This window comes from Apis laboriosa, unplaced genomic scaffold, assembly GCF_014066325.1.
Source record: "Apis laboriosa isolate Shangri-la unplaced genomic scaffold, ASM1406632v1 scaffold13_cov153, whole genome shotgun sequence".
Classification (NCBI taxonomy): domain Eukaryota; kingdom Metazoa; phylum Arthropoda; class Insecta; order Hymenoptera; family Apidae; genus Apis; species Apis laboriosa.
This window is the reverse complement of record NW_025221370.1, coordinates 2,575,094-2,600,737: the sequence shown is the minus strand read 5'-3', so window position 1 is coordinate 2,600,737 and position 25,644 is coordinate 2,575,094. Positions and strand designations below refer to the sequence as shown.

Sequence of the window (25,644 nt, the reverse complement as noted above, 5' to 3'; positions counted from 1 at the left end):
GAATGGGTTAGGACTTTCCGCAGAAATTTTATATATATATATATACATATATCTATCTGCAAGGCGGCATCTTCATAACGCGAGCAAAGGATTTTGATAGTCTTGTAGGTTCAGTCCTAAAGAACGCGGCGAGATGGAGAACGAGATACAGCGTGGCAGACGCTTTGTTACGCACTGTGGCGCATAGGTGTATGAGTCACGGTTGTATTAATTAAACAAACCCCGAGGACGCGTAATAATTCTTCGTTAAAGACGCACGATTTTTTTTCTAAGTAAATGCGCGATTTATTCGTCCCTTCGAAAAATTATCTTTTCCTGAAATATCGCGGTAATAAACGAAATAACAATGTTCCAGAAAGACGAGAAGAAATTCTATAGAGATCGGATAAGAAATTGAAAATTATCCATAATTAAATTTTTGAAGGACAAAAATTCGTGTCGCGAGCTCGAGAGGGTACGTTAACACGAGGGTATGCTAATTTCGCGAGTTAAACGGCTACTAGATCAGGCTTACGCAAGGGTTATCGTGTAATTTAAATTAATGATGGAACATCTCGTTATAGCTCTCGCGCTCAAACGGACGAATCGTAGAAATTTAATCTCGCTACGCCATTACGATTGTATCGACGATCGTAACGAAATCGTAGAATGCAGGGGGTCCACAAGGATCGAACCGCAAAGGAAGGGACGAACAAAAGGGCAAGGTGTGTGCGTGGCGGAGCCCTGGGAGAAATAACGCAGCTCGTGGACGGGTTTGGGAGAGGAGCTGATCCGACTTCGGATCGGGCGTTTCGTTTGGTCGCTTGACCTCGCCGGGTAATAAGAATAAATGTGATTCTATTACGGGTTCAATTGTTACTGCGGCAGATAGGCCGCCCTCGATGCCCCCCCTTCGACCGAAGAGGGTAGATGATCGCGGCCGATAACACGGACCAGGATGACTTTACCTGCGCCATCGTCGCTTTTCCACCAGCTCCACATGTCGATACCTCGGATCAATTGGACCTGGACCATTGTTACAACGTTTCATCGAATACCTCTTATTATTCCATACGAATTTTGAAAATTTTCCAATTTTGTTTGACATTCATTCGTGAAATTTCAACGATCCGACGAACGATTGCTTTGCTCGAGATGATTATCTTGAAAAATAACATTAAGGTGATAGTTTTGAAATTTAATCAATTGAGACGAGTGAAAGGAAAAAATTAAATTTAAATTATAGAGATGTAAAGTTGTAAAGTTATTCGAAATGAAAATAAAAAGGAAACAAGCGTGTGAATTAACTTATTGTCGGCTTGATTAATACGACTAAACTTATTTAACTTATCACCGAATAATAATAATAATAATAATAATAATAATAGATTATAGTTTTAAATTGTTAAAAAGAATATTATCAACGAACAAAAAAGAGGATAACATGTATTTTCTTTTCAATAGAATTTCAGTTTCATCCGACACTGTTTCGAACGACAGAATTATAATTAAAAATAATAATAATAATAAAAAAATACACCACTAAAAATTACAAGTTCGAAGCAACATCGGAAAGAGAAAGAGACTCTGGAAGATTACTCAACATGGTTAAACGGTACTCACCGTGCGTTGACAGAGGTAGGATTTCCAACGTCGTCCACGGACGGTTTCCTAGAATGAAACCACGAATGAAATTCGTTATTGTTCGCCTGCAGCTGCATTAGAGCGGGGTGTTTATACGTGCTGTACAGATTTTGCGTTTGCCACATTCTGCTGTACATTTGCGCGTCCATCGTTCTTTTTCTTTTTTTTTTTTTTCTTTTTATATCCCTTCCTTCAGTCCCAACTCTCAAAATCACACCCCATTTCCGTCCATTCGACACCCCCCTACACAACACCCTCGACACAAGTCCGATTCACGAAATCCTCGACACAACTCTAATTTAAAAATTTATTCGATCCTCGATCTCCGTTCACTGGAAAAAAAAAACAAAAAAAAAAAAAAAAGAAAAAAAGAAAAAATCACCACAATCCAAAATCACGATCACCAACCACCGGAATAAATTTAAAAAAATTTGTCCTAACCAAATGCCAACATCCGTAACAGGCGTCAAGTGACACGTGGTTGAAGAGTCACACCGAGAGCGGAGTGTCGTTTCACCCTTGAGGAGGGAGGTGAAAAAGAGGACGAGCACGCGAGTGCGGCGAGTTAACTTTTGACAGGCGCAACACGCACGCGGTCTGAGGGCGTGTGCATAAGTGTCATCGAGTGGAGGCGCGTGTCGGCCTCATGCTCGCCCTTGCCACCCCCGTCAAACGTCACCCCCCACCAGACGCTGCGCGCGACTTTGGCGCGCCACGCGCGCCTACCCCTCGAGCAGAGGGGCTGTTTAACCCCCGACGGGGTATCCATGCCTCGAGACCGACCGTTGTCCCATCGTTAATTGCGTACGACGTAGATTCTCTCTTTCCAAGATTCGTCTCGATTACGAGAAGGGGAGAAGAGGAAAAACACTTTCGAGTTCGAGATTCGGATATTCATCGCTCGTTGATCCATGCGCGAAACGAAATTTGCGTAAATTTCACAGAGATGAAATTTAATTTCCTCGACGATGCGACGTTCTCGAGTGCTGCGTATATACTGCGTATAAAGTCGACGATCGGTCGTGCGTATTTATTCGGCTCGTGTTTACGTCGGCCAATGTCGACGATCGTATGTATACGAATAGGTTAAATAATTCTTAAACACAATATAACGCGAAGGTTATTATGGATATTTAAACTCGTAATAAATATTCTACATCGTTTTGTTTTCCCGTCGTTCACAAATTATTTTAGTTTAAATTATTTCAATTCGAGGAATTGAAAACGTGCGCGTTTTAATGTAATGTAAAAAGAAAAAAAGAAAAAAAGTAAAATTAATAATCAATTATAAATTTTATATATTTAAATTATATATTTATATAATTATATATTATATATTTAAATTTATATTTTTTGAATCAGAATTCGAATTTGCAATAACTTTGTAACGTATACTTGTTAGATTAGATTTTTCTTTGAAAGTAACGTAGCAAGCAAAGAGCTAATCTATGGTTGGAGGGTTAAAACGACCCTTAGTTGGTCACACCCTAACGTGTCTCTAAGGATGCTTTCTCCCTCTTTCTCTCTCTCTGGCACTTCTATTCGAAGGTCTACTCGAAGAAAAGCGCTATTTCTATTTCATAATTAAAGTGCGTAGCGTATGATTTATTAAAATTGAAATAAATTTCTATAATATTTGAAACGTGGAATCGTAGATATTTGAAGAGGCGCAAAGGGGAAAGTAAGAGCGAGAAACCGCAATTGCCACATGTTCCGGCGCAAAGTTTTACGCGATCATGTTTTTTTGATCACGACAGGAGCAAGAAGTCGGTGCTCCATCTTCATTTGCCTGAGATCAGAAGGGCTACGATCCCAATAAAACGGCCTATCTCGATGGCGGATTGCGTATCTGCGTCTATGCCGCAACATCGGCCCCTCTCTCGACCCTTCCACCTTCTTCCACCGAAGGGAAGATCGCCTATTAAAACCCAATGGGATTATACTCTTAGAGCGTATCGAGGCTGTCGAATTTATTCAAACGCCGATATCAACGCCGATGTATATTTTTATCTTCGCCCTTGCAATAACAAAAATGATAAAAATCTGTAACCAACCATCGATCGAGACAAAAATCTCTTCCAACATTTTTCTCTTCGACAGAAAGGATTCGAGTATCGAAACGGTGGTCGAAGGAATTGCAATAAAATTTGAAGGTATCGCGACAAACGAGCCGACGAGGAAATTATTCTTTTCTTTACAGATATAGTTTCGATCATCGTCGACGATTTGATATCGATTTGATATGGAAAACTTTCACCGGTTTAATAATGAACGATGGCGGATCGGGCGTCTCTCATTAGCAAACCGGCGATACTTTTCCTACGAAAGAAAAAGTGAAGCGTAGCCTGGTTACGCTAGATTTTATAACGCCTTAACCGGTAACTAGTCCGGCTGGTGGACGTCTAGCAGAGAGAGGAGCACTCGATCGGCGTTCCTTTTACGAAGACGTTTCCTATGCCGTACTGTTACGACACGATGATGCTCATTGCCACCGACGATGTACATGCCGCATAAGTGCTAATGAGCAGCTTCTTCTGCCCGGTTTTGCATCCTTTTCTGGGCCCTGATCTGCCCACCGATCCACGGATAGAATTTTAACGAACGGCAATTTTATATTTTATTTATACGGCCGCTAATAATCTTTCCCCGATCGATCGGCCAGAAGAAAGGATTGCGTCGTTCAACGTTCGAGGAAAAATGAAGATTGAATTGGAAGGGACAAATTTAGTAGCAAATTGAATTAATCGATTCATACTTCGGCCTTCTTCGCGTATAAGGAAGGCGAAAATCCAGTTTTACGCTCTCGTTATAAATGTGGATCATCGTCGAATAAACTGTTAGTCTTGTCTCGCCATAAATTTTGATGGAGAAATGACTTATGAAATATATATCGAGCGTGTGTCATCCGTGTCGCTGTCGACAGCTCGGTCGCTCGAATCGTTGAATAAATAATAATAATAATAAGGATAGACGATTTAAACGTGACGCGATAATAGATGAACTACGGTTGTCACGCACGTGACAATTGTTTTTTCGCGGCCGCAACTGTTTCTTATCGAATCAACGAGCGCAAGTAACAATAAATAAACAATAATTAAAAACTATCAAAACGATACTTCTATTCGAATAGAAATCGTTGCAAGGAAAATCTACCTATTCCGCCACAACCTCGAAACAACACGGAAACAACACGAACGAAATTCGTTATCCCGCCTACCTTCTTCTTTTTCCTTGAAAAATCAAAAGTCAAGAAAAAAAAAAGAAAGAAAAAAAAGGAAAAAAAAAAAAAAAACGTTCTCTCCCCGATTTACCGAGTAAAAATGGAGTTTGGACTCGGTGGTCGGCGTGGCAAAAAGCGTGGAGCGGTGCGCGAGGGCCAGGATCGCGTCCTGGATCCGCGGGATGGATGGTGCGTGTGGAGCAGAAGGAAAAGAAAAGGCCGGGGGTTTCAAGCCTAAGGGCAGAAGTAAGTATCCGATACCAAATTAAATGATAGGACGGCGTGCGCGCCTCTACCGGGGAGACCTGTCCTCATTCCAGCGCCATTTTCGGAAAACAGCATTTCATTGCCGCTCCGTGCGGCGGGGCGCGGAGCAGGAGGGGAGGGGAGCGAAAAAACGAGGGAAAGAAGCGGGGAGGTGGTGCGGGGAGGCGCGCGAGAGAGGCGTAAGGGAGAAGGATGGAGAGAAGAAAAGCTCGGACGATACATAATCGCGGACAATGCGGGCCGTATACGTACACCCTCCTCCCCCCTCCCCTTCTCCCTTCCCCCCCCCAGTCCGCGGGCAAAAAGTTATTTGTCAATTAATACACGCGTACCGCGCGTGGTTATTCGCCATGAATACGCATGGTGGAGGGAAGAAGGCGAGGTGGCCGTTTAATGCTGTCGCATTACGGTGACGAGAGGAAGGCAAAATGACAGGGGGATGTTGGGGGATCGGTGGACGGCGAAAAACAGGACGAATCGGAGCGGATCGGTGGAATCGTTTCTAGAAGAGCACGGCCACTACAATGGAATGCTTTGACCGGATCCGATCCACCGTTTCAACCATCGTACGGGACGGGATGGATCTTGAAGCTGCCCCGTCAGCCTCCTCCGATCCTCGGCTGTCGATTCGCCACGCATTTTTAGCAGCGCGCCGCACAAAGCGCTCTCGAAATTGGCTTCAACCGCGATACGAGTGTCCCCCCCTCCCCTCCCTCCCTCTCCCCGTACCTCCTTACATAGGTAACCCTGTTTCATTCGCGCGTTCCCGATTTCCAGTTTCCGCCGAGGATTTTTTTAAAAAATTTATCCATCTTTATATCGCGTATATATGTATATATATATATATATATATATATATATATTGTAGATCTGTACAGATCCCGATTCTCTATAGATACGACACGGCTCATGAACGATACGACAAATGAAAGCTCGTTAAGAGGAGGAGTTTCGAAACGAAATCGTTAACCGATAGATGGTGCGGATGGCGGCGGATGAAAACGATGCCCTCGACCCGCGATCGGCGCGCCGCACATTTCCCATTAAAGGCGACGATGGGCAAGAAGAGGAGCACGATTGGCGCGCGATTATATTAATTAGCGAATACCGTGAAAGCCGCGTAGTCCGAAAAGAAAATCGCCACGTAGGAAATATATATCGATGACGGGGCGAAAAAAGGAGGAATGCAAAAGGGTAAGGGAAGCGGGTTTGGCACATTTTTTGAATCGCAGGAATGCCGATACGAGCTATTAGGTGGAAGGGGGGAGGGGAGGGGAGGGGAGGGGGCCTTCTTACGTGGAATCGTTAACCTCGGATAGCCACCCGATAAAAGACGATCGACGGTGGACGAGGTCTGAATTAATGAATCCCCGGTGCCGCGGATGTAAAACTCTTCTCTCGCCCCTGTCTCTAACTGTCAGAAGAAACGGAAACGGCGTGTATACAGCGGACGAGGCTTGTTACGTTTCGCCGGCCAATCTGGACACGATTGCCGCTCATATACACGACCGTTGAACATCCTTTTTTTTTTTTTTCGAGAACGCGTTAAGCGCGTTTACGTGAATGGACTAGATCGGGATCGGGTCCCGAGGAATCCGTCCGTCGACGATCAGTTGGATTAGGAAGTAGGTACACGTGTTTTGCGGGGGTTAGAAGAAACCCGAGTTCGTTCTTCGTGCGAATGGAAACGATCGATCGTGCCACTACTTTCTTCGTTCAAACGACGACGGTTTAAGAGTTTTTGGCGCGGTTGCGATCGACGAACAGCAATTTGTCCATTTTTTCGATCGTAGTAGGAATACACGATCGCTGGATCGTGTTTACGAAAGCGGCTTCGACATCTTTATAACGAAGTCACTTCTAAACACGATTCGACGATCTTTTTTATCCTTCGTATTGTATCATTGAAAGTACGAAATAAACTAAGATTCACGCAAACGTGATTTATTGTATTCGTTGAACCGTTTGCGCGCTAATAATTAACGTTGCAATGAAAGAAGAAAAAGAAAAAAGAAAAAGAAAACGTCAGGTAGATAGCCCGTTTTACCCTTACCACTCCTCTCCTACCATACATTAAATATCGTATAACGTATCATTTATTGGTATCGATTGAAACGGTGAGACAAGAATCGAGGCAGACACCGCGGCAAGCCGTGAAAGCTTGGAAGGTGGATGGCGTGGAACGATTTCATCGGTCTCTCGCCGCAAGGGTCAAGTGTACGGAGAGAGGAGCGTGCGTTGGTGGGAGAAGGAGGGCGCGTTGGCGAAACGTGGGGAGCGAGAGAGAGGGAGCGAGGGAGGGCCGCGCAAAAGAACGGGAAGAAAGAAAGAAAGAAAGAAAGAAAGAAAGGAAGGAAGGAAGAAAGAGAAGTTTGTACGCGCGCGTGTGCCTTGTGGTCACCCGTGGGGCTTCCATTCAACCGGTGGCTCGACTCGCCCACTCATTCCTTCATTCATACACGCTGCACGCGATTTGAATCGATAAGCAAACCACGGAAGCGAATCTTTCCTATTGGCCTGGCCTGGCGTTAACCGAGCTCGTACACGTACGAATCTCCCTTTCTCGTCGAGACCAGCGTAACGTTCCTCTCGATCGACGTGTACATTACGTCGTTTTCTCGGGAAAATTTTTCTATTTTCGAAACGATTCTTAGAAAAATTCGGCTCGTCACGACACGTGACGCGGAGAAACTTGGAGGAAAGCCGAGGTAAAAGTTTCTCTGCGAATTTTTAACTTTACTAGCAATTTTTTCCCCGATTTACGAAAACGAATCGCGCCCCCTTTACGAGAAATCTCATCGCCGATAAGTATCTAGAAAATGAAATCCTCGATTCTCGGATATTATGACTGGACGTTCAGGATCGTTACTAGAGGATTCAACCCCATATCGATTATAGTACTTTTGAAATTAATCAGTAATTCAAGACCATCAACGAGTACCATCTCATTACACCGCATGATTGTACTATTAGCCAATCTTTTGCATTTCTATCCTCCATTAAATTCTACCCTCTACTTCGTCTTAATTATACGAATCATAAACCTACAGTGATCTCTTCCCACGTATCTTCTCCTTTTTCCTTCAAAAATCCTCGAAACGAATCTCGAGAAAAAAATTAAATCTAATCGATCCACTTCTAGCAAGCAATCCTAACCCCTCACAAAACCCCTCCCAAAGCCTCGAATATTCAGCTTCTGGAGCTGACCCCTTTGGCGAACGGGAGCAGGCCAACGAACGCGCTTTCCGCAAACCTGCGATCGTCGATCCTCGATGCTCGAGGAGGATCCAGAAGCTACCGGAGTATCGAGCAGCATCGACAACACTCGAGAGAGGAGGAGGAGGAGGAGGATGAAGGAAAAGAAGAAGAAGAAGAAGAAGAAGAAGAAGTAAAAGAGAAGCGTAAGAGGGAGGAAGATGTAAGTACAGACGGCGGGAGAGCGTTGGACGGAGAAGGGCGAAGAGAGGGCGAGGCGAAGGTGGAGGCGGAGGAGGCGAAAGTGGAGGTGGAGGCGGTGGTAGGGCGAAAGGGTGATCGAAGGGGGGCTACGACCGGTCGGCTGGACAGACGCATGGACGGATGGAAAGACAGACAGGACTGGAGACCGCTCATTACGGGCGGCGCATGCGCGAGGAATGCGGCGGCTCGGCTCTCCCCGATACAATAAATATAGGATCGGATCGGATCGGATCGGCAGGTAAGGCCGGACAAGGATCGAGCCATCTGCGATACCGACCGAGCAACAGAGATCGATGGGGATCGAGAGAGAGAGAGAGGGGAACGAAGAAGGTGCGGAGAGGACGGAGAGAGGCGCGTAGGGGCCAACGTTCAGCCGGGAAGTAAGGATGAATCGATGAACGAATCGGGCGGACAACAATGCCGAGAGTAGTAACGACATCCAGTTAAATTGAACGGTTGCGAAAAAAAGAGGAGAAAAGAAAAGAAAGGAAAGGAAAGCAGAGGGAAAGGAAAGGAAAAGGAAAGGAAAGAAAAAACAGCGGTTGTTTAAGAGACCAGGTTATATATTGGGTTGTATTCCTGGCTCGAGCCGATCCGATTTGGCTTCCGGCAGACGATAGGATGTACGTTATTACGAGCAATGATCCGAATTCCGATATTACGACACGATCAATTTCTGGTCAAGGTTCAACCAGAAAGTTTTCAATTTCGAATCGATATTTTAAAGTAGCCGCTAAGTAAAGAGAAATACCTTCGACTAAACGCTCGATCGATTCAAGTTTAATTGAATTTAATCGTCGTACGCGACGAGAAAATCCGTGTAAAAAAAAAAAAGAAAAAGAAAAGAGAAAAGAAAGAGGGAACGAGTTATATCGAGACTCGTCGTTTGACGAAAAATTTCCAATCACGGATCGGAAAGAAGAATCGAGTCGCGGGAGGGAGTGCAACATTAATTAAAATGACGAAGAGGGGAAGAGAATAATGGTTGGAAGAGGAAACGGGTAAACAGGCTGTAATCCGGACACGTTTTTCATTCATTACCGATAATTTCTGAGCGGACAACGCCATTAGCCCGAGTGGAAAGAGGGGTTTCACAGGTGTAGGCGCGCGAGCGCTCGCGAGCGTTCACGAGTTAGAGGATCGCGATTCACTTGAAAGATGGGCACCCGGTTTAAAATTGTAGGGAGCGGACGTGGCCGATGTATTCGCGATATAAACGCTGATCAATCAGCTGCGCCGGTGCATTTAATCGATAGTTCAATAATTATTAACCTGGGCCCCGAGGAACGGGGGCCCCGGCCCCGCCGCAGATTGCCCGCTTTACGAATTCCCATCCTGATAGTTTTGTTTCCAGACTTATAAATTGCCTGTCTCTAACCATCTCTTTCAGATGAACAGCTCATTAACGACGCGTATAAATTATTCCAACGATATTTCAACGATATCGAGGCCCGATCGCAGCTCGTATCCTCTTCTATCGATCCTTCTTCTTCCCTCGTGAACCAACCATTTTCGTCCAGATTCGATTTATCGATCTTGGCAACGGTTCGATTCTGCGTCAGTTAGAGCACTGGAAATCGGTGCTCTACCACCCGATCTAACCGCGTCTCGATTTCCATCGTTTCTTTTTCCTTTTTCTTTTTTTCTTCGAATCCTATTTTTCCGCTCGCATTCGCATCATCCACGCGTGAAAAATTTCGAATCGAACGAACGAGCAATCGTTCGTAAAAATTTGGTCCGTCGGTGGATAACGCGTGTTCTTCTTGAAGGCAGGACTCGATTACGAGATATTCCTTGCACGTGGTCCCCAGGCGTCGCGCAACGAGGCAAAAAGATGAAAAGGTGGAAGGACGGTGGTAGTGGTCCGATAACGTCGCGCCAGAGTTATTAATTACCGCGGTTCGCCTGTTCGCAATTAGCTTTGGATCAGTTTCGGCTAATTACATCGGTGTCGTCATTAATTACTTCCCATCGTCCATCGAATTCATTTACAATGGCTTTCCACGAGCGGTTTGTCCGCCGTTGCGGACAAATTACCCGCCCTCGACCCTTCTCTCGTTTTCCTTAAAATATCCCCCCACCTGCTCGATCGTACTTTCAATTCTTCTATTCTCTTTCCTCGGGGAAATTTTCGAAATTTGAAATCGCCACTTAGCGTTTCAATCTCGTCTCAAAAATCTCTTTCCAGGAGAGAAAGAAACGAAAGAAAAAAGAGAAAAATCTCTCTTTCTTTTTCCACCTATCCACTTCCGTCGTAAAGAATTAAAAATAATCCCGTGCAATCTCGATTTCTTCTTCGATCGAGATTCGAAATCGCGCCGCCACACGCAAATGAGCAGAACCAACGTGGACCGACGTGGAGGAGAAAAAGAAAGGGGAAAAAAAAAAAAAAAAAAAAGTGGATTCGAAGCGGCGCGCGAATAGTCAGAGCGGAGAGAAAGTATTCCTCGAACGGACAAAAACCCGGCATCGACATGTCGATCGAAAGAAGTGTCGCTAATTTGATGTAGCCGGTGTATACGGCGGATCGTATGGCGGAGCGGTTTGGTCACTCGCGAGTTGATTTATACCGGTGGGCAAGAACCTCGTGGCAAACCTCGTTGTCTTGCTCATTGCTTCCACCGCTTGCTCTTTCTCTCTTCTCATCTCGTTGACCCTCTCTCTCCATCTCTCTCTCTCTCTCTCTCTGCTCACTTTGAACAATGGAATTGCGTCGCGACGTCAATCTCTCTGTATTATTCACCTCGCCCCTGCTCTCCTTTATATCCCTAGCTGTTCCCCGTTTTCGTTACCTTTTCTGTATTTCTTCTTCTCCTTTTTTTTTCTTCGATCCTTGTTTCTCGGTTTTTCTCTTTTCTCTCTCTCTCTCTCTCTCTTTCTTTCTCTTTCTCGGTCATTTTTTATTTTAAGAGTTTCTCTTTCCGTGCAACTGTCTCGCTAGTCTCCTCCTCGCGAGAGAGAATAAATCGAGAGACGAGGGATCGTTTAAAATCGCGTTACCGAAGGCTGACGTCTCGGCTAGGGATTCCGCTAATTTCACGGATATCGATTCAAGGTTTAACGTACGCGCGATGGATCGATAAATATCGCGTTTTTTTCGATACGATGAACGAGAAGAATGGTATTTTTTAAGTATGATTTGAGTAGAGAGGATTATAAGGATACTTTGTGATAGGTTTGTAGATTCGAAGCGAAAGAACGAATGTCAAGAAACGTGGAGACAGAGTTTCTTTGGTGATCTTTTTAGGAACGCGTTTTTTGTTCAATTTATCGAAATTTGTTGGATTAATTATAAAACATACCTGTCCGTCCAACAGAGAGCATCATCTCGATACCTGAAACAGAGAAAATTTTAATTAATTTTCATTCTAGCGAAATTTCACGAGGAGTACAAATATCATATATATATATCGATTGTATTAATTTATCACGGTGCACGATCTTCTCTCTCAAAGTCCCCTATACGTGGCAGCCTCGACACTTGAAAGAACGTATCGCAGCTTACAGGAAAAAGCTTTTATATGAAAGCCTAGCTGTGAATAAGATCTCCGTCGTAAATTGTGCGCGAGGCTAATCTCACGGTTGAACGCGGCCATAGACTTCGCTTCGTTTGACTTCGGCCAGCTCGAGACACTCGAAAAAGTACGAGGTCGCATTGGATTTTCAATTCGTCCACCCTCGACACACTCCCGATTTCTTCCTGCCCAATTCAATTCCCTTCCAAACATTCCCTTATATCGCAGCAAATTTATCATACAGCAAGCAGATCGTAAAAAATTTTCCATCCATTTTCATTTCAACAACAAACTTTTAACTTTTTCAAAATTCTCGCATTAATCGGAAATAAAGCGATTCGAAAATACGACTTTTTAATTTCCTCCTCCAAAAAAAAAAAAAAAAAGAAAACCTAAAACTCTCGTATCGTCAAACTTCGATAAAGAGGGGCAAACCCTCTCGGAGAAAGACGAGAAGAAAAATGAAGAGAGAGAGAGAGAGAGAGAGGGGGGGGGAAGTTGGAGAAGTCGCGCGTGGTGTCGCGGATGAATCAGAAGGTGCGAAGAAGAAAGTGGGGCCTGTCAACGGGACATGATTTAAAGCCAAATATTACGACAGAGGGCACATTTCTCGAACACGTCCCGTCCCAATGTTCACCCCAGCCTCGTGGCGCGGGGGTGGCGAGGGATGAGCCGTAAGTCGTGCAGATATGTTCGCCACGGTTTATTACCGGGACGCCAGAATGGGCCAAGCCCTAAGGAACATTGATTTAATGCGGGAGTAATTGGGCGACCGGACGTCTCTATGAGCACGCCACCTTCCGCCGCTAACGCGCTCTCCCTCACCCCTCTAACCTTTCCGGTTAACCACCATGCAACGCGGAGCCACACGCTTCGTTCCCGACCCATCCCCGAGCCTTCTTTTTCCCTCCTTTCTTCCCCGTCTCCGGCAACGCGAGAGAAGAGAGAGAGAGAGAGAGAGAAACGCGTTATTGCCGGTTTTATTGCTCGACGAGTTTTAGCCGCAGTTCGGATCGGCTTATGGCGCTTATTAAACTTTGATGTCACCAAATCGCTCGCGCGCGACCGAGCCCGCCCCCCTTCAAGCGTGGCGTGCATGCTTAACCGTTCGGAATTATGATGCGGGAGGAGGAGTGATTGAGAAAATTAAGTTTTTCTTGCTCTCTTTTTTTGGGGGGGAGAGAGAGAATTCGTTCGATTTGGAAAATAGTTATTAGAGGGGAATCGAATTATAATCGAGCTTCTTTTTTAATTTATTTATCATATTGAAATTTCTCACGAGGTTTCACTTTTTTTTTTTTCGCAGAATCGATCAAATCGCCGATGTCACCTTCGAACAAGAACAAGATCATCCTTAATGTTAGGATGTTGACTCGGTTAAAAACTTGAACGATACCCGTAACAACTTGTGATTCTCACCTTTCGAGGACGACGTCGTCGTTTATTCGGGCGTTTAACGACACCAACAATGTGTTTTTACGAGAGTCTAGACGAGAAAAAATTTCCTACATTCCCGTAAAATTTTGTTGCTCGAGCCCGAGAGATTCCCGTTAAACGGTATTACCAGAAATTCACACTGATGATCGGGATCGCGTGCAGGAAATTGAAGGTTACGCTTAGATTTGCGTGCGATATCGATGATGAAGTCTTCGAGCTGCTCAAATTTTATTAGCCACGAACTCCGTAATCGCCGTGAAGTAAATGCAAATGATTTTCGAACGAAATAGCCGGTTGCGCCTTATTTTTCCCGCTTCACGTAACACGAATTAACCAGTTGGGGTAATGCCCGAAAATTACCGAGCATTTAGTCCCGTGAAGAATGCGCGATCCCTCCTCTTGTTCTATCGAAATTGTTTATGCCATGGACAAAAATATTCCATCTTTCCCTCCTTTATAAAAAAAAAAAAAAAAAAAAGAAAAGAAAAGAAAAGAAGAAGTCTACTCCATCATTATCTCATTCCAAATTAACTATCCCATCGATTTCTCAATCGAAATATCCAAAATTTTAATATTCCATCCTTCATTCATTGATATCCCATCATCGAATTACAGCTCGAAAACAAGACAATGCGATATAATATCGAAACTTGACTTTTACCTGAAATTTCAATATCCTGCCAAATTACCAACTCGATTTCCATCCAAAATTCCACTATAGTCGAACGCTCACGTACAAGTCGGGGAAACAAGTCGAAACAAAATTCGAGGCAATATCCACCTTCAAACTCGTAGCCAAAATCCCAATATTCCCTTGACCTCCCCCTCTGCCAAGCCCTCGGTTGAAAGAAAGGCACGAGCGAACTCGGAGTTCGAAAATTACCACGAGTGGGAAAGGATTGGTTCGCGCCACGTGTCGATAAGACGAAACAGATCGGAAGACGGGACGTACCGCAAACGTGGCCTACGAGCACAGTCATAATACGTGGACTAGGGTGGGCTTGTGCATCCACACATGGCGGCGACCGAACGGTGTAAAGTTTAACTTTGCCTAACACCGGGTGCGCGAAATGTCCGCCCCCCTCCCCTCCTCCGAGAGCCACCTCCCTACGGGGTGAGAGTTCGCGCGGGGATAAACGCAGAAACGCGGCAGGCTAAAGCGGAACGCTCGAGGGAAACGCGGCGTGTAATAACTGAGCGATGTGTCGACGTAACGAGCGACGCTTTCGCTCGAGGAAGAAAAATCGACGGGGTAGTTTTTCTTTCCTTTTGCTTTCGACATCCTCTTTCGATATTTTATTTGGAATTTTAAACTAAGTATCAAAGCATTACATATATATAGTTCGACAAGGATTAATCGATTTCGAGTAAATTTCAAGTTATTCCGAGCGACTATCTTATTTTTACGAGAACGTCATTCCTTCGATATCGATATAGAACCCCGTGCAACGTAGCCAATAACCAATTAATTGCAACTTTTTAACCCCCTTAACGCACACTCGAACCCCCGTAATTACACCCCGAAGATCGAAGGCAGCGTGCTTAACATCGGCCGATTCCTCGAAACCTTTTTTCACCCCGCAATCCGTATGGTATTGTACCGTGTTAATTGTAAGTTCAGTGAGGAGAGAGAGAGAGAGAGAGGGAGGGAGGGAGAGAGAGAGGGAGGGAGGGAGAGAGAGAGAGATACCCCTTGCGGTGGCCGAGTAGCCGGATAAGAAACGCATTCCGGTTTTCGTCCGAAGAGGCATCGGCGGAACTGGGGCCCCGGGCCCGACTGTGTATTGGAACAGAGAGAGAGTTTTTCGATGTGCCGCCTCGTGTCTCTTCTCCCGACATCCGTGCGAATGTAGGTGCGCAGGGTGTGGTGTATCAAAGGGAGAGGAAGAGAGTGAGAGAGAGAGAGAGAGAGGCGAGTCGAGCTACTGGTTCTCCAGCCTGTATATGCGGCCGTAAGAATGTTCGCCGTGTTGGTTCGATTAATCAGTCGTTTTTCGTGCCCTCGCTCTGGGCCAATAGAGGTAGAAAAACTTAACGTATGTGATAATGCGCCAGCTATGCTTCTGCCCATTCTTCTCTCTTTCTCTCTCTCTCTCTCTTCCTTTCGTTCTGTCATTTACCGTTGCCCCCTCCCTCTCTCTCTCTCTCTCTCTCTCTCTGTCTCTCCGTCCACCTGTGCACGTTTCGTAGCAAGCTGGAACGTGGACCGTGCGCGGCAATGCTGAATATATATCTACACCGAAACGGCCACGGTCAGAGCCGACGACGCCAGCAGGATCAGTGACCGACAGTGGATGCTGTCCTGCAGCGAAGGGGGCTCAAGCTTTTTTCAACGGCGACAGCCACGAGGACACGTAACCGTGGTGAAGGAGAGTCGTGGCCTCAAATATACCCGAACGTAGAGAGTATCGTGGTGAACGCGATATTTCAGCTGTGATGTTTAACGAGCGCGCCGCGAGGAACCCGCTCGCGCGACCGAGGACACCGGGAGGACACAGGCAGCATCGAGAGGAGAGCTTTTGCTCCCGATCTCTGTGCGCGTGTGCGTGCGCGTGTGTGTGCGTGCGATCATTTTCCGATCGGATAAATTGATATGGATCGCTCTACCCCGTCCACTCCGGCTTTTTGCCATCCTTTGTCGTTATCGTCCTTGTTCCACCGTGATGCCAGTGTCGCTCCGTTTTCTTGCGTCATTTCTTGGCTTGTTTTATAGTAGCTTCTTTGGACGAAGTAATGGATGAGGTATAAAGGGAGTGGTGTATCTTGGAAGAGGTTCGTTTCTATAGAAGTATTTTTTTTAATTTAATCGAATCTCAATTTGTGCGTTAAATAATAAAGATTCTTATGGCGATGGAGGGACGAAGATGTATGTTCAATCACGAGTGATTGAACATTTATTCGAAGAATGGTCGAAATTTAAGAAAAAAAAAAGAAAAGAAAATGACGAGCAATGGGAGAACAAGTAAATTCGAATACTTTCTCCAAGAAGGAATTTCAAGTGGTTCGATGAGAAGCAATACAATTTTCATTCAACATTAATTGTTTTCTTCCAACTTCGAGTATCAAAGAATATACGTTCTTACGACGACGTTTCTTGCCCGCGATATAATAATTTCACAAAGGAAATACCTTAATAACACGCTTTCGTATCACACGATTTCCTATGTATATCAACATAGTGATCGATTTCGTCGCTAATTCACGGCGAAAAAACCAGGCATAGTTCGGCGATTAGCCTTTTTACGTTAACCCGGTTAAGATTACGGTTCGCTGGCCATCGATAAAAAGGCTCGGTCTCGCTCGAACGAGAACGAGAACTTTCGTTGCCGTGGAAAACGTCCGATTGACAACACGCGTTATGACATTCTCGGACCGTGCACTTGCGAAACGCGCGTCGATCGATCGAAATCGAGTCGTACAGAAAAATGGATGGGATCGAGCTACCTTCGCGCCTATAATCGGACACCATTTTTTACTTTGAAACGCCTTTTCGGGGAAAAATAATGATTTTTCCTTTTCGTTCTCGATTTTTGCTTCGCGCGTTCGTGGGGCGAACGTTCGAAAAAATTCGTTCGAGAACGAGATGAATAAGAAGTGGGGAATTCTTTTTAGATTTTTTTTTTGAAAAACGTACGAATTCTTACGACGCGGCGAGTAAGAAAATTTCTTCGAATATTGGATCCCATCGTACGAATTCTACACTCGACGTAACCGCAGATACATCATCATCGATCGATCGTCCATCGAGCCAACGAGTACCCGCACCATTTCTCTCCCAAGATTCCCGTTACAACAGTAATCGGGAACTCTATCGATTCCAACTCTATCGTACCAACTTCTCCGAATCCTATGCGCAAAACACAAGCCATTACCTTACCCAACGACAATTCCTCCGGACGAGAATCCGGCCGGCATCATTCCCACGCCTCGAGCGACTCTCGATCGTCATCGATCTACGACGATCGAGAGTCCCCCTTCCTCCCTTATATACATCCATTCTCGCGTTTCTCTGAAAAACGCGAAGCCGGGACGGCGACGTGACGAAGCGATTAGGGCGAGGCGACGATGAAAACGGATCACGCGGCACGAAACGAGACGCATAAATCCTCGTGGATCTCGCGAGAGGCGACAAGAGAAACCGAGAAGGAAGGAACGGTTGGAGAAGATATCGCTCGCCACGAGGAGGTGTCTCTCCCTCGGACTTTCGTAATAAAAATCCCTCGGTTGAAGGGTTCGGGAGGGGGGAGAGAGAAAGAGAGAGAGAAAGAGAGAAAAAGGCCGAGTCTTCTCGCGGGGATCGGGCAAAAAGGAGTCGCGCGTTTGGAAAAACACGAGATTTCAATTAAAGAGACAAGCTTAGTAATGAGGCAGAGTGGATTTATTGGCTCTCGATTCACGCCGTGGCGCCAAAACGTCTGCGTGTGTTCCTGCTCCCTCCGCGCGCACCGGCCAGCACGCGCGTGTTAATGTATGCGTGCGTGCACGTGCCCTCCGGGCCCAGCGGGCCCTTGCAACCGGGCCCTTTGCTCGCCAACGCCAACTGCTCCCCTTCGTTCCCCAACCGCGGTGGACCGTGGTGGAAGGGAGGTGGATTACCTCGATCCACCATATTCTCGTCCAATTGCCTCATTTGCATCCGATCGAGATTCATTACCGTATTGCCCGGTAATAGGACAGTCTCGCTCCACTCCGTCTTTCTTTCTCTCTTTCCCATTTTCTACCCTAACCTTTCTTTACTCGCCTCCCTTATCTATCCTGGCCCCGATATTTCCAATACCGCCGGCCTTCCACTCTTAATGCGTTTCTCCGGGTCTGGCCGTGGTCCACCACGGAGGATCGGTATATATATATATATCGTATCGAGGTGTGCGCGATGCGTGACGAGATGTGCGAAATTGGAGATTTAGAGGAGAGACGGTGGGAAGGCGTTTCGATGCATGATATTTCGATGATATGATCGGCCAAGGTATGTACGATCGAGGATTTCGAGGATTTCGTTTCGAGCTAAAAATATGAATGTACGAAGCGTTTAGTAGTAACGAAGAGTTTGAGGAATGTATACGAATCAATCGGATGAAATCGAAATTAAGAGCAAAAAAAAGAAAAAAAAAAAAAAGATTTGGAAGAATTTGGAAAGAATTAGGGAGACTGACTGGTTAAAAGTATCTTGTAACGGGTACAATCGATGTCGTTAAGTTATCAGAGGTGGACAGTGGTCGCGACACTTTGCATAATTGCCGAAGCCTAATTAACTTCTTTCGGCTCGAAGGTGCAACTTACCAGCGCAGATAACATTATTTTCACAGTAATAAACGAGCCACGTCTGTCACTCCTTCCGATAAGAAATTACTTCCTCTTTTTGCTTACGCTCCGCATTTTTTCAACGTTCTTTCTTTCTTTCTCTCTTTCTTTTTTTTTCGCGGAACAATCCCTCCTTCGCGAAATTCCAAAGATTTAATTAACACCGATAATCGAACGTGTCGTGAAAATAAACTTTTGCTATTTAAGCTTTTGTTCCTTTTTTAACTCCCTTTACTTGCTACAAGAAACAAGATTGCACGGAAACGCGATCTTGCTACACCCGGTTTGAAAGAAACTTTGGTTAAGGAGGTAACCGTTTAACGAACACGTACGCGTAAAATAAAATTGCTTTAAACGTTTTCTGGCAAAAGATATTGAGTTTGAAAAAGTGCGCGGGATCCGGTCTATCCGGCTATTGCCATTAAACACATTTCTCGGGAATAATTTTCAATCAATGGCGTAACTAAACGGAGAAAGAATATTCCAACAAATTATATCTGGATCATGTAAAATCCCTCCAACGATAATCAGTTGTGCTAACAACTTTGTGCACTCTTCCCATAAGAAAAACTTATAATAACTCTTAACTCTTGATTAAAATTAAAATATACATAAAATGTAAACTTTTTCCTTGTAAAACATTTAAAAATACGGTGTATTACCACGAAGATTGCTGTAATTTGAACAAAATAACTAATTTTGAAAACAAATTAATCCTTGCGCTACAAACCAGCTCCATCTAACCTTTATATCGCGTATCGTAAACAGGGATAGGCAAAAAAAAAAAAAGACTCCTTATCATCGTTCTGAAATTTTTCCAAAGTGTATCCATTTCTCCTTTAAAAATCCAATGAACTTCTTTCTTTTCTACACCCAAAACACGTATCAACTCAAAAAAAACTCTCCACTTTAAAATTCTTTTTAAAAGTATCGATCTACTACTCTCGACGAATTCAAAAAATTTCCAAATATCTCCGTCCATCGAATCCTCCGTCATCTCGATTTGAAACGTAGTAGCGAGAGAGAGAGAGAGAGAGAGAGAAAATGACAAAGCCGCCAAATAATCTATCATCCGACGATTCGAATCTTGGCCTCAATCAATGAAAGTTTTCCATTCGTAACCGTGGCGTTTCGTTCCGCGATGCATCGATTAACAAGCCTCTTATCTCGTTTAAGGATTTTTATGGGGAGCGTTACAGGGCTGGGCGTTCTCCGTGTCCACGGGGAAGAAAACATCGTCGGCACCGGGCGCGGCTTTAAAGACATGATCCGCCACCGTAATCGTGTTTCGTATCCCAGGTACCCCGATAAAAAGCGGCCACGATACGAATCGACGCCCGATTGGCCCTGGGCTACGAATCGCCCGGCGTCCCACATTATATCATGTAATTTTTATCGGATCTCAAGTACGATCTCTCGGTACTCTCCACGCCGGAAATTATGCATAAGACTGATCATCATTTTCCCGGTTAGTTTATATCGAGGAAGAGAGAGAGAGAGATCAGGCCCTCTTGAGGAAGGCCTGACGAAATTGCTAATTCGTCCGTACTCGCTATTATACACGGTGTTTAACCCATTCTTTCTTTTTCTCCATCGATTATTTGTAAATAAATAATACGTATTAAATTACGATTTAACGTTCTTTTTATTGTAAAGAAATATATTAATCGAAACGTTACAATTCTAGCTGAGAATTTCGACTTTAATTCGCGCACGTGTTTATCCTTCGAAACGCGGAGCTCGACTGTGTCGATTCTCCTTGTTATCGCCGGAAATTGGAATAGATGGTTTGGTATTGTTGATATTAAATCTCTCGCCGCTCGTAATAATATTTACTATTCGATATTTAATCCAATTTACGCTTCTAATTTAATCGAATCGACAACGTGATATATTTCTTTATCAAACGACATTTATAGAAACGTATTTTTCCATTAATTCCTTTACGAGTTACATTTTACATCCGTAAAGAAGAACGAAGGGAAGACGGTTACACGGTTTTAAGAAGCGGTGGCCATCGTCGAGGGGATCGGTTAACGATCGGTGACAAAAGCTTTTAACGTCACGAGGTGCGTGGAGGGCCGTTTCCAAGAGGTTCGACAGGATGCAAAGTGGCGATAGAGCGTCATTTGTTCCGGCGCGGTGGAATATACTCGGGTGGTGGTGGAGGGCGCAAGCCGCCGCTGGTGGTACGCGAAAAAAGCTTTCAATGTTGCAAACACGGGCCCGTGATACCTTTTTCAACGCTGTAATCCACCGTTTCGGATGTTAAACCGGTGTGCCGCGTGTGTTATTAAGGGCGATTATCATACCTGTGAGCGATGGCGCGCGCGCGGACCAACCGTATTTCGAAATCGTTATCCACGATATACGAGGCCGCGGTTGTTATTAATAACTATTCCAACGTGGCTTTTCTACAATCTTGTTCGTGAAATTACGCATTTTTTCTCTCTCTCTCTTTTTTTCTTTTTTTTTCGTATCGTATATAGCTTTCGATATCGAGGGACGAGAATGGGCTGGGACCACGAAACGTGTACGCGGCGTAAAGTAGCGTGATCTTGTAAAGAAGGCCGTGAGTCGTTAATAATAGTGATATCGTTGATAATATTGAGAATAATTTTAAAATACTATTTTCAACTTTATATACGATCGATGCTATTGTCGTAAGATTGGATTATACATCCTCGAATTATACGTATAATTCTTTTCAATTTACCATAATATACCATATCTTCGATTTCCAATCCCGCTAGTTTTTCCACGCGATATATCGCCAATTTTTAACGCAGCAAACCCAATTCCCATACCAGACAGACTACGATCCCGGCGACGAGTCGTTGACAAACGGGAGCGCAATAACGCGTCTTATCCGCGCCGCTTCTTTGCGCGCGTCTCGCTACCCGCTGGGCCGAAGCCTGACGGTCCGCTTCCACGGTGGAAGCCGCGCATAATACCCATACCCAACGGTGGTGGTGCACGTCAGTCCTTTCTTGCCTCGAACCAGTCGCCTGTCCCCCCTCCTCCCCTCATCCCCCAAGGGTTGATAATTCGCCGATTAAATTGAAAACGGCGAGGCTAATTGTGCCGCGGCTGTATTATTCATTGGATCCGGCGGGGCCCACGGCTTCGGTACACCTTCGGTGCGTGGATCACCCGAGTACCGTACCCGAGTACCGTACCGCGTCTTTTTATCCGAGCCACGGAACAACGGCCGAATACGGCGTTTTCGAACAAGAAAACCCACCACCACTTTCCTTGTGGCTGCCGCTTTCTTTGCGTCGAGAGGCCAGCGTTTTCGGCCCGGCTGTAATTGTTCCTTTTTTCTCATTTTATCCGTGGGGTTTCCCTTAATGCCGTTGCAAATTTGTTGAATCGATAGACATGGAGGAGGAAGGGGGAGGAGAGGGGTATGTGACAAGGCGTGCCTTTTTTGTTCCGATATGGATATGGTATAGGTATGGTATGGTATTATATCGTGAGGTTCTCAATTATGACGATGATAGTGTAGTTATGTAGATACGGGGGGATAGAAAGTTCTATGCACACGGAGCGATTGACAATTTTTGCAACGTGGTTTGCGAAGTATCGCGAGTGATTTATGAAACGCGAGGAAGAAGGTAAATTTCATATTCGATGGATCGAATTAAGCATCCCGGGCAAGAAATCGAATCGAATAAAGATGGAATCGAAGGGAGAAAAAAAAAAAAAAAAAAGATTGATCGCTGTAGTTCGATTATCGGAATGAAAACAAGTTCTTCCATGTTACGATTCATTGACTTACTACGTCTAGTCCGTAAAAAAACATCGAACTACCGGGAGATAAATCGGATCATCCAAGTTGATTCTTCTCCTCCTCTTTTCTCGTTCGATAGTTTTCTTTGAAAACGAGGGGGGGAGAGAGAAAAAAAGCAGTAACTTGATAAAAACGATGGTTTCTGTCACGAATGTCAAATTTTACGATGCACTATACCTCAATGGCTGCACAAACGATTTATAAACGTTTGTACGAACTCTTGAAACGATTAGTATTCATTGAACACGATATTTACTATACCGTTGTCGTTAATCAACATAAGTACAATAGGTATTCCGATTACTTAATGGCTTCATACACGAATAACGCTGACCTACTCGTTGTATTATGTTCGACGTGCAACGAAGCGAGCATTTCCGATTCGCGTGTGTACGATACGAATCGAAACGATTCGTTCGATACCTGACCGAATAAAAATGCGCGATGTTCGTTTAAATAAGGAAATGTCATTTTTGAACGGAGAATTGTCGAGTGGATATGCTGAGAACCCTTGTTCAATTCGGTCATCCTTTCAATTGGAGCTGCTTATTTCAGATTGTTAAGTCGCGTTCACACCAAAAGTTCCAACGCATTCGGAATATACGCGATAGATAAGTCATTAGATGTAATATTTTTAAGAAATATTATTTTTATACAAAAATATTTAAGTAATAACTTTTTAATCAATTAATGATTCGTTTCTTTGAAAATGAAATCTTGTCTTCGTTCGAAAAAATATTATATTGCCCAATAATGAGATGTAGGTTAATTATGCATCGAATGATTATAAATTATTCTTGACCTCTTATTATATGATATAAATCCTCATTAATGATATTAAATCTATTATCAAATTATGTTTTTTCCATTTAAATTAGAATATTTGAAAATGATATGCCAATAATAAAATAAATTATAATAATAAAATATTCTATGTATTATTATTCTAACCTAATATATTTTTTCTTACAGTGTTACTATAACTAAAATTCCAATTTTCTAAACTTTAATCTATATTTTAATCTAAATTATTCTAAATTATTTCATAATTACTATCTTTTTGTAAGAACATTGTAAATAATATAACCTAACTTAGCATCAGAATAGAAGAAAAAATTATATATTTAAACATCCAAATCCTGTCAAGTTTCACTTCCTAAAATTAACATAGGTGTGACACGGCTCGAAAACAAAGTGTTAAATGCGATCTCGGAATAGTTTAATTAATGAAAAGTTCAGTTTAATCAGAGGTTCGCGCTCCCGCCGAAAGGCGCGTTTACATGTATGCACGTATACGGTCGTACACGACATTAATCGCGCCGGTATGTGGCGACGACGAACAGTGCCGCCTACACAGTCACTTGACCTCCCTACGCCTCCGTATCTCTCAGTTAACCTTATCAACTCGATTCAACTCGACCTAACCGGTGTCAAGCCGATGTAGCTCGAAAGCAGACGCGCCGCTTACCTATATTCACGTTCCTTCGTTTTGCCATGGGACACCATAATATCTCGATTCACGCGCACCGAATAAATATCGAATGATTATCGATCCGGTAACTAACACTTGCAAACGTAAAAAGTTGTACAGAACGCTTAATTGGCAAATGACGTTTCGAATGTTGAAAATAATTAATTTTGAATGAATAATTCTTGATATTGAAAAAAAGTTTTATGAGAATTTTATAGAATATAGAATTATGTCTATAAAGTTTCGTGATAATTTTGTTGAGAGGTTAAGTACGAAAATTCAAGAAAGTAGAAAATAAAAATGGAACGATTGATGGGAAACAAAAATGGAAATATTTCAGATTGAAATCGAATTTTAACGAAGAAATTCTCCCTTTTATTCGTACGTCTCGTGAAATATCGCGACAACTTCTAGGGAGCTGTTCAGATTTGTATGCGTTGTAGATAATGTCGAACGAGGCTTGTCTCATTATTATCTCGTTTCGCGCGAGTAATTCATTTTTATGTGTGTCGAAGTTTTGTTCAATGATTCATGAGCGTCTCACGCGATACACCCGATCACATTTGAAATTCTCGGTTCGTCTAATTGTTCTGATTCTATTTGCATGATTTTTGATCGAATCGAAAAAAAATTTTTTTCAAATAAATTTCTAGATTATTCATTTTCGACTTTTTTCCTTTTCCTTTTTCTTACTCGAAATGTTATCGTTCACAAAATTTCAATTTCTACTCAATATAACACGATACGATGTACAACGATATGTTGCTCTCTATATTATTAGCAATTTATCTTAATTAAACATGATTGTTATAATTATTGATAAATCACTAAAATTTATCTAAATTTATTCATCTTGATTACATTATTACTAACTGATTCGTCTTAATTTATGCTATTTAAAATTCTTAACCTCTATAAATGTTATCGATAAATGAATCAATCGATAATTATTATAACGAATTAAGTCAGTTGGATAATTACGTAAGAAAGAATCATGCACGAATAAAATAATAATTTAAAATTTCTTCATAATTTTTGTCATATTACGAATTACAAATAACTTTATTATATGATATAAAGAATACGAAAAATCTTACCAAAAAAGATGAATGTAGTTCAATGGTCGCAATAGAAGTAGACTACAAGTTCGTTGATGTAGAAAAAAACAAGAATTTCAAAACTTATATCGTTCACACAAATTATAACACTCACATAATTAAAAATTTAAGATATATTTAAAGATTAATTGCACTAATTAACAACTGAATATTAATCCACAAAAAGCGCGGGATTCTCGACAGGCGTGACTCAGCCATCTTGTCCTACTAATGACTTCGAAATCAAAATAGTATTAAATTTCCAAATATATATAATTATTAATTGATTTGAATTCTATTTATAAACTATCAAATATTTATAAAATAAAAATAATTATTAATACTAAACCAATTATTTTAATTTATTAAAATAATATTTTAATATCATTATATAATTAAGTATTGAATATGATATACATGTACATGACGTGTACATGGAAATAGAATACGTTCGTCAAAAA

At 43.2% G+C, this 25,644-nt stretch overlaps 1 protein-coding gene across 8 annotated transcripts in view; it reads right to left on the bottom strand.

Annotated features, from left to right (window-relative positions):
• The window catches only part of LOC122721032, a 232,178-nt gene that overhangs the window by 77,440 nt on the left and 129,094 nt on the right, over positions 1–25,644 (bottom strand). For 7 of the 8 annotated variants that reach the window (XM_043948222.1, XM_043948221.1, XM_043948225.1 and 4 more), the window contains 2 exons: positions 11,872–11,904; positions 1,603–1,650 (listed from right to left, as the gene is read on the bottom strand). In XM_043948222.1, coding sequence (XP_043804157.1) covers positions 1,603–1,650; positions 11,872–11,904 — 81 coding nt within the window. The remainder of the gene's footprint in view (positions 1–1,602; positions 1,651–11,871; positions 11,905–25,644) is intronic. The other variant, XM_043948226.1, reaches the window with a different exon arrangement.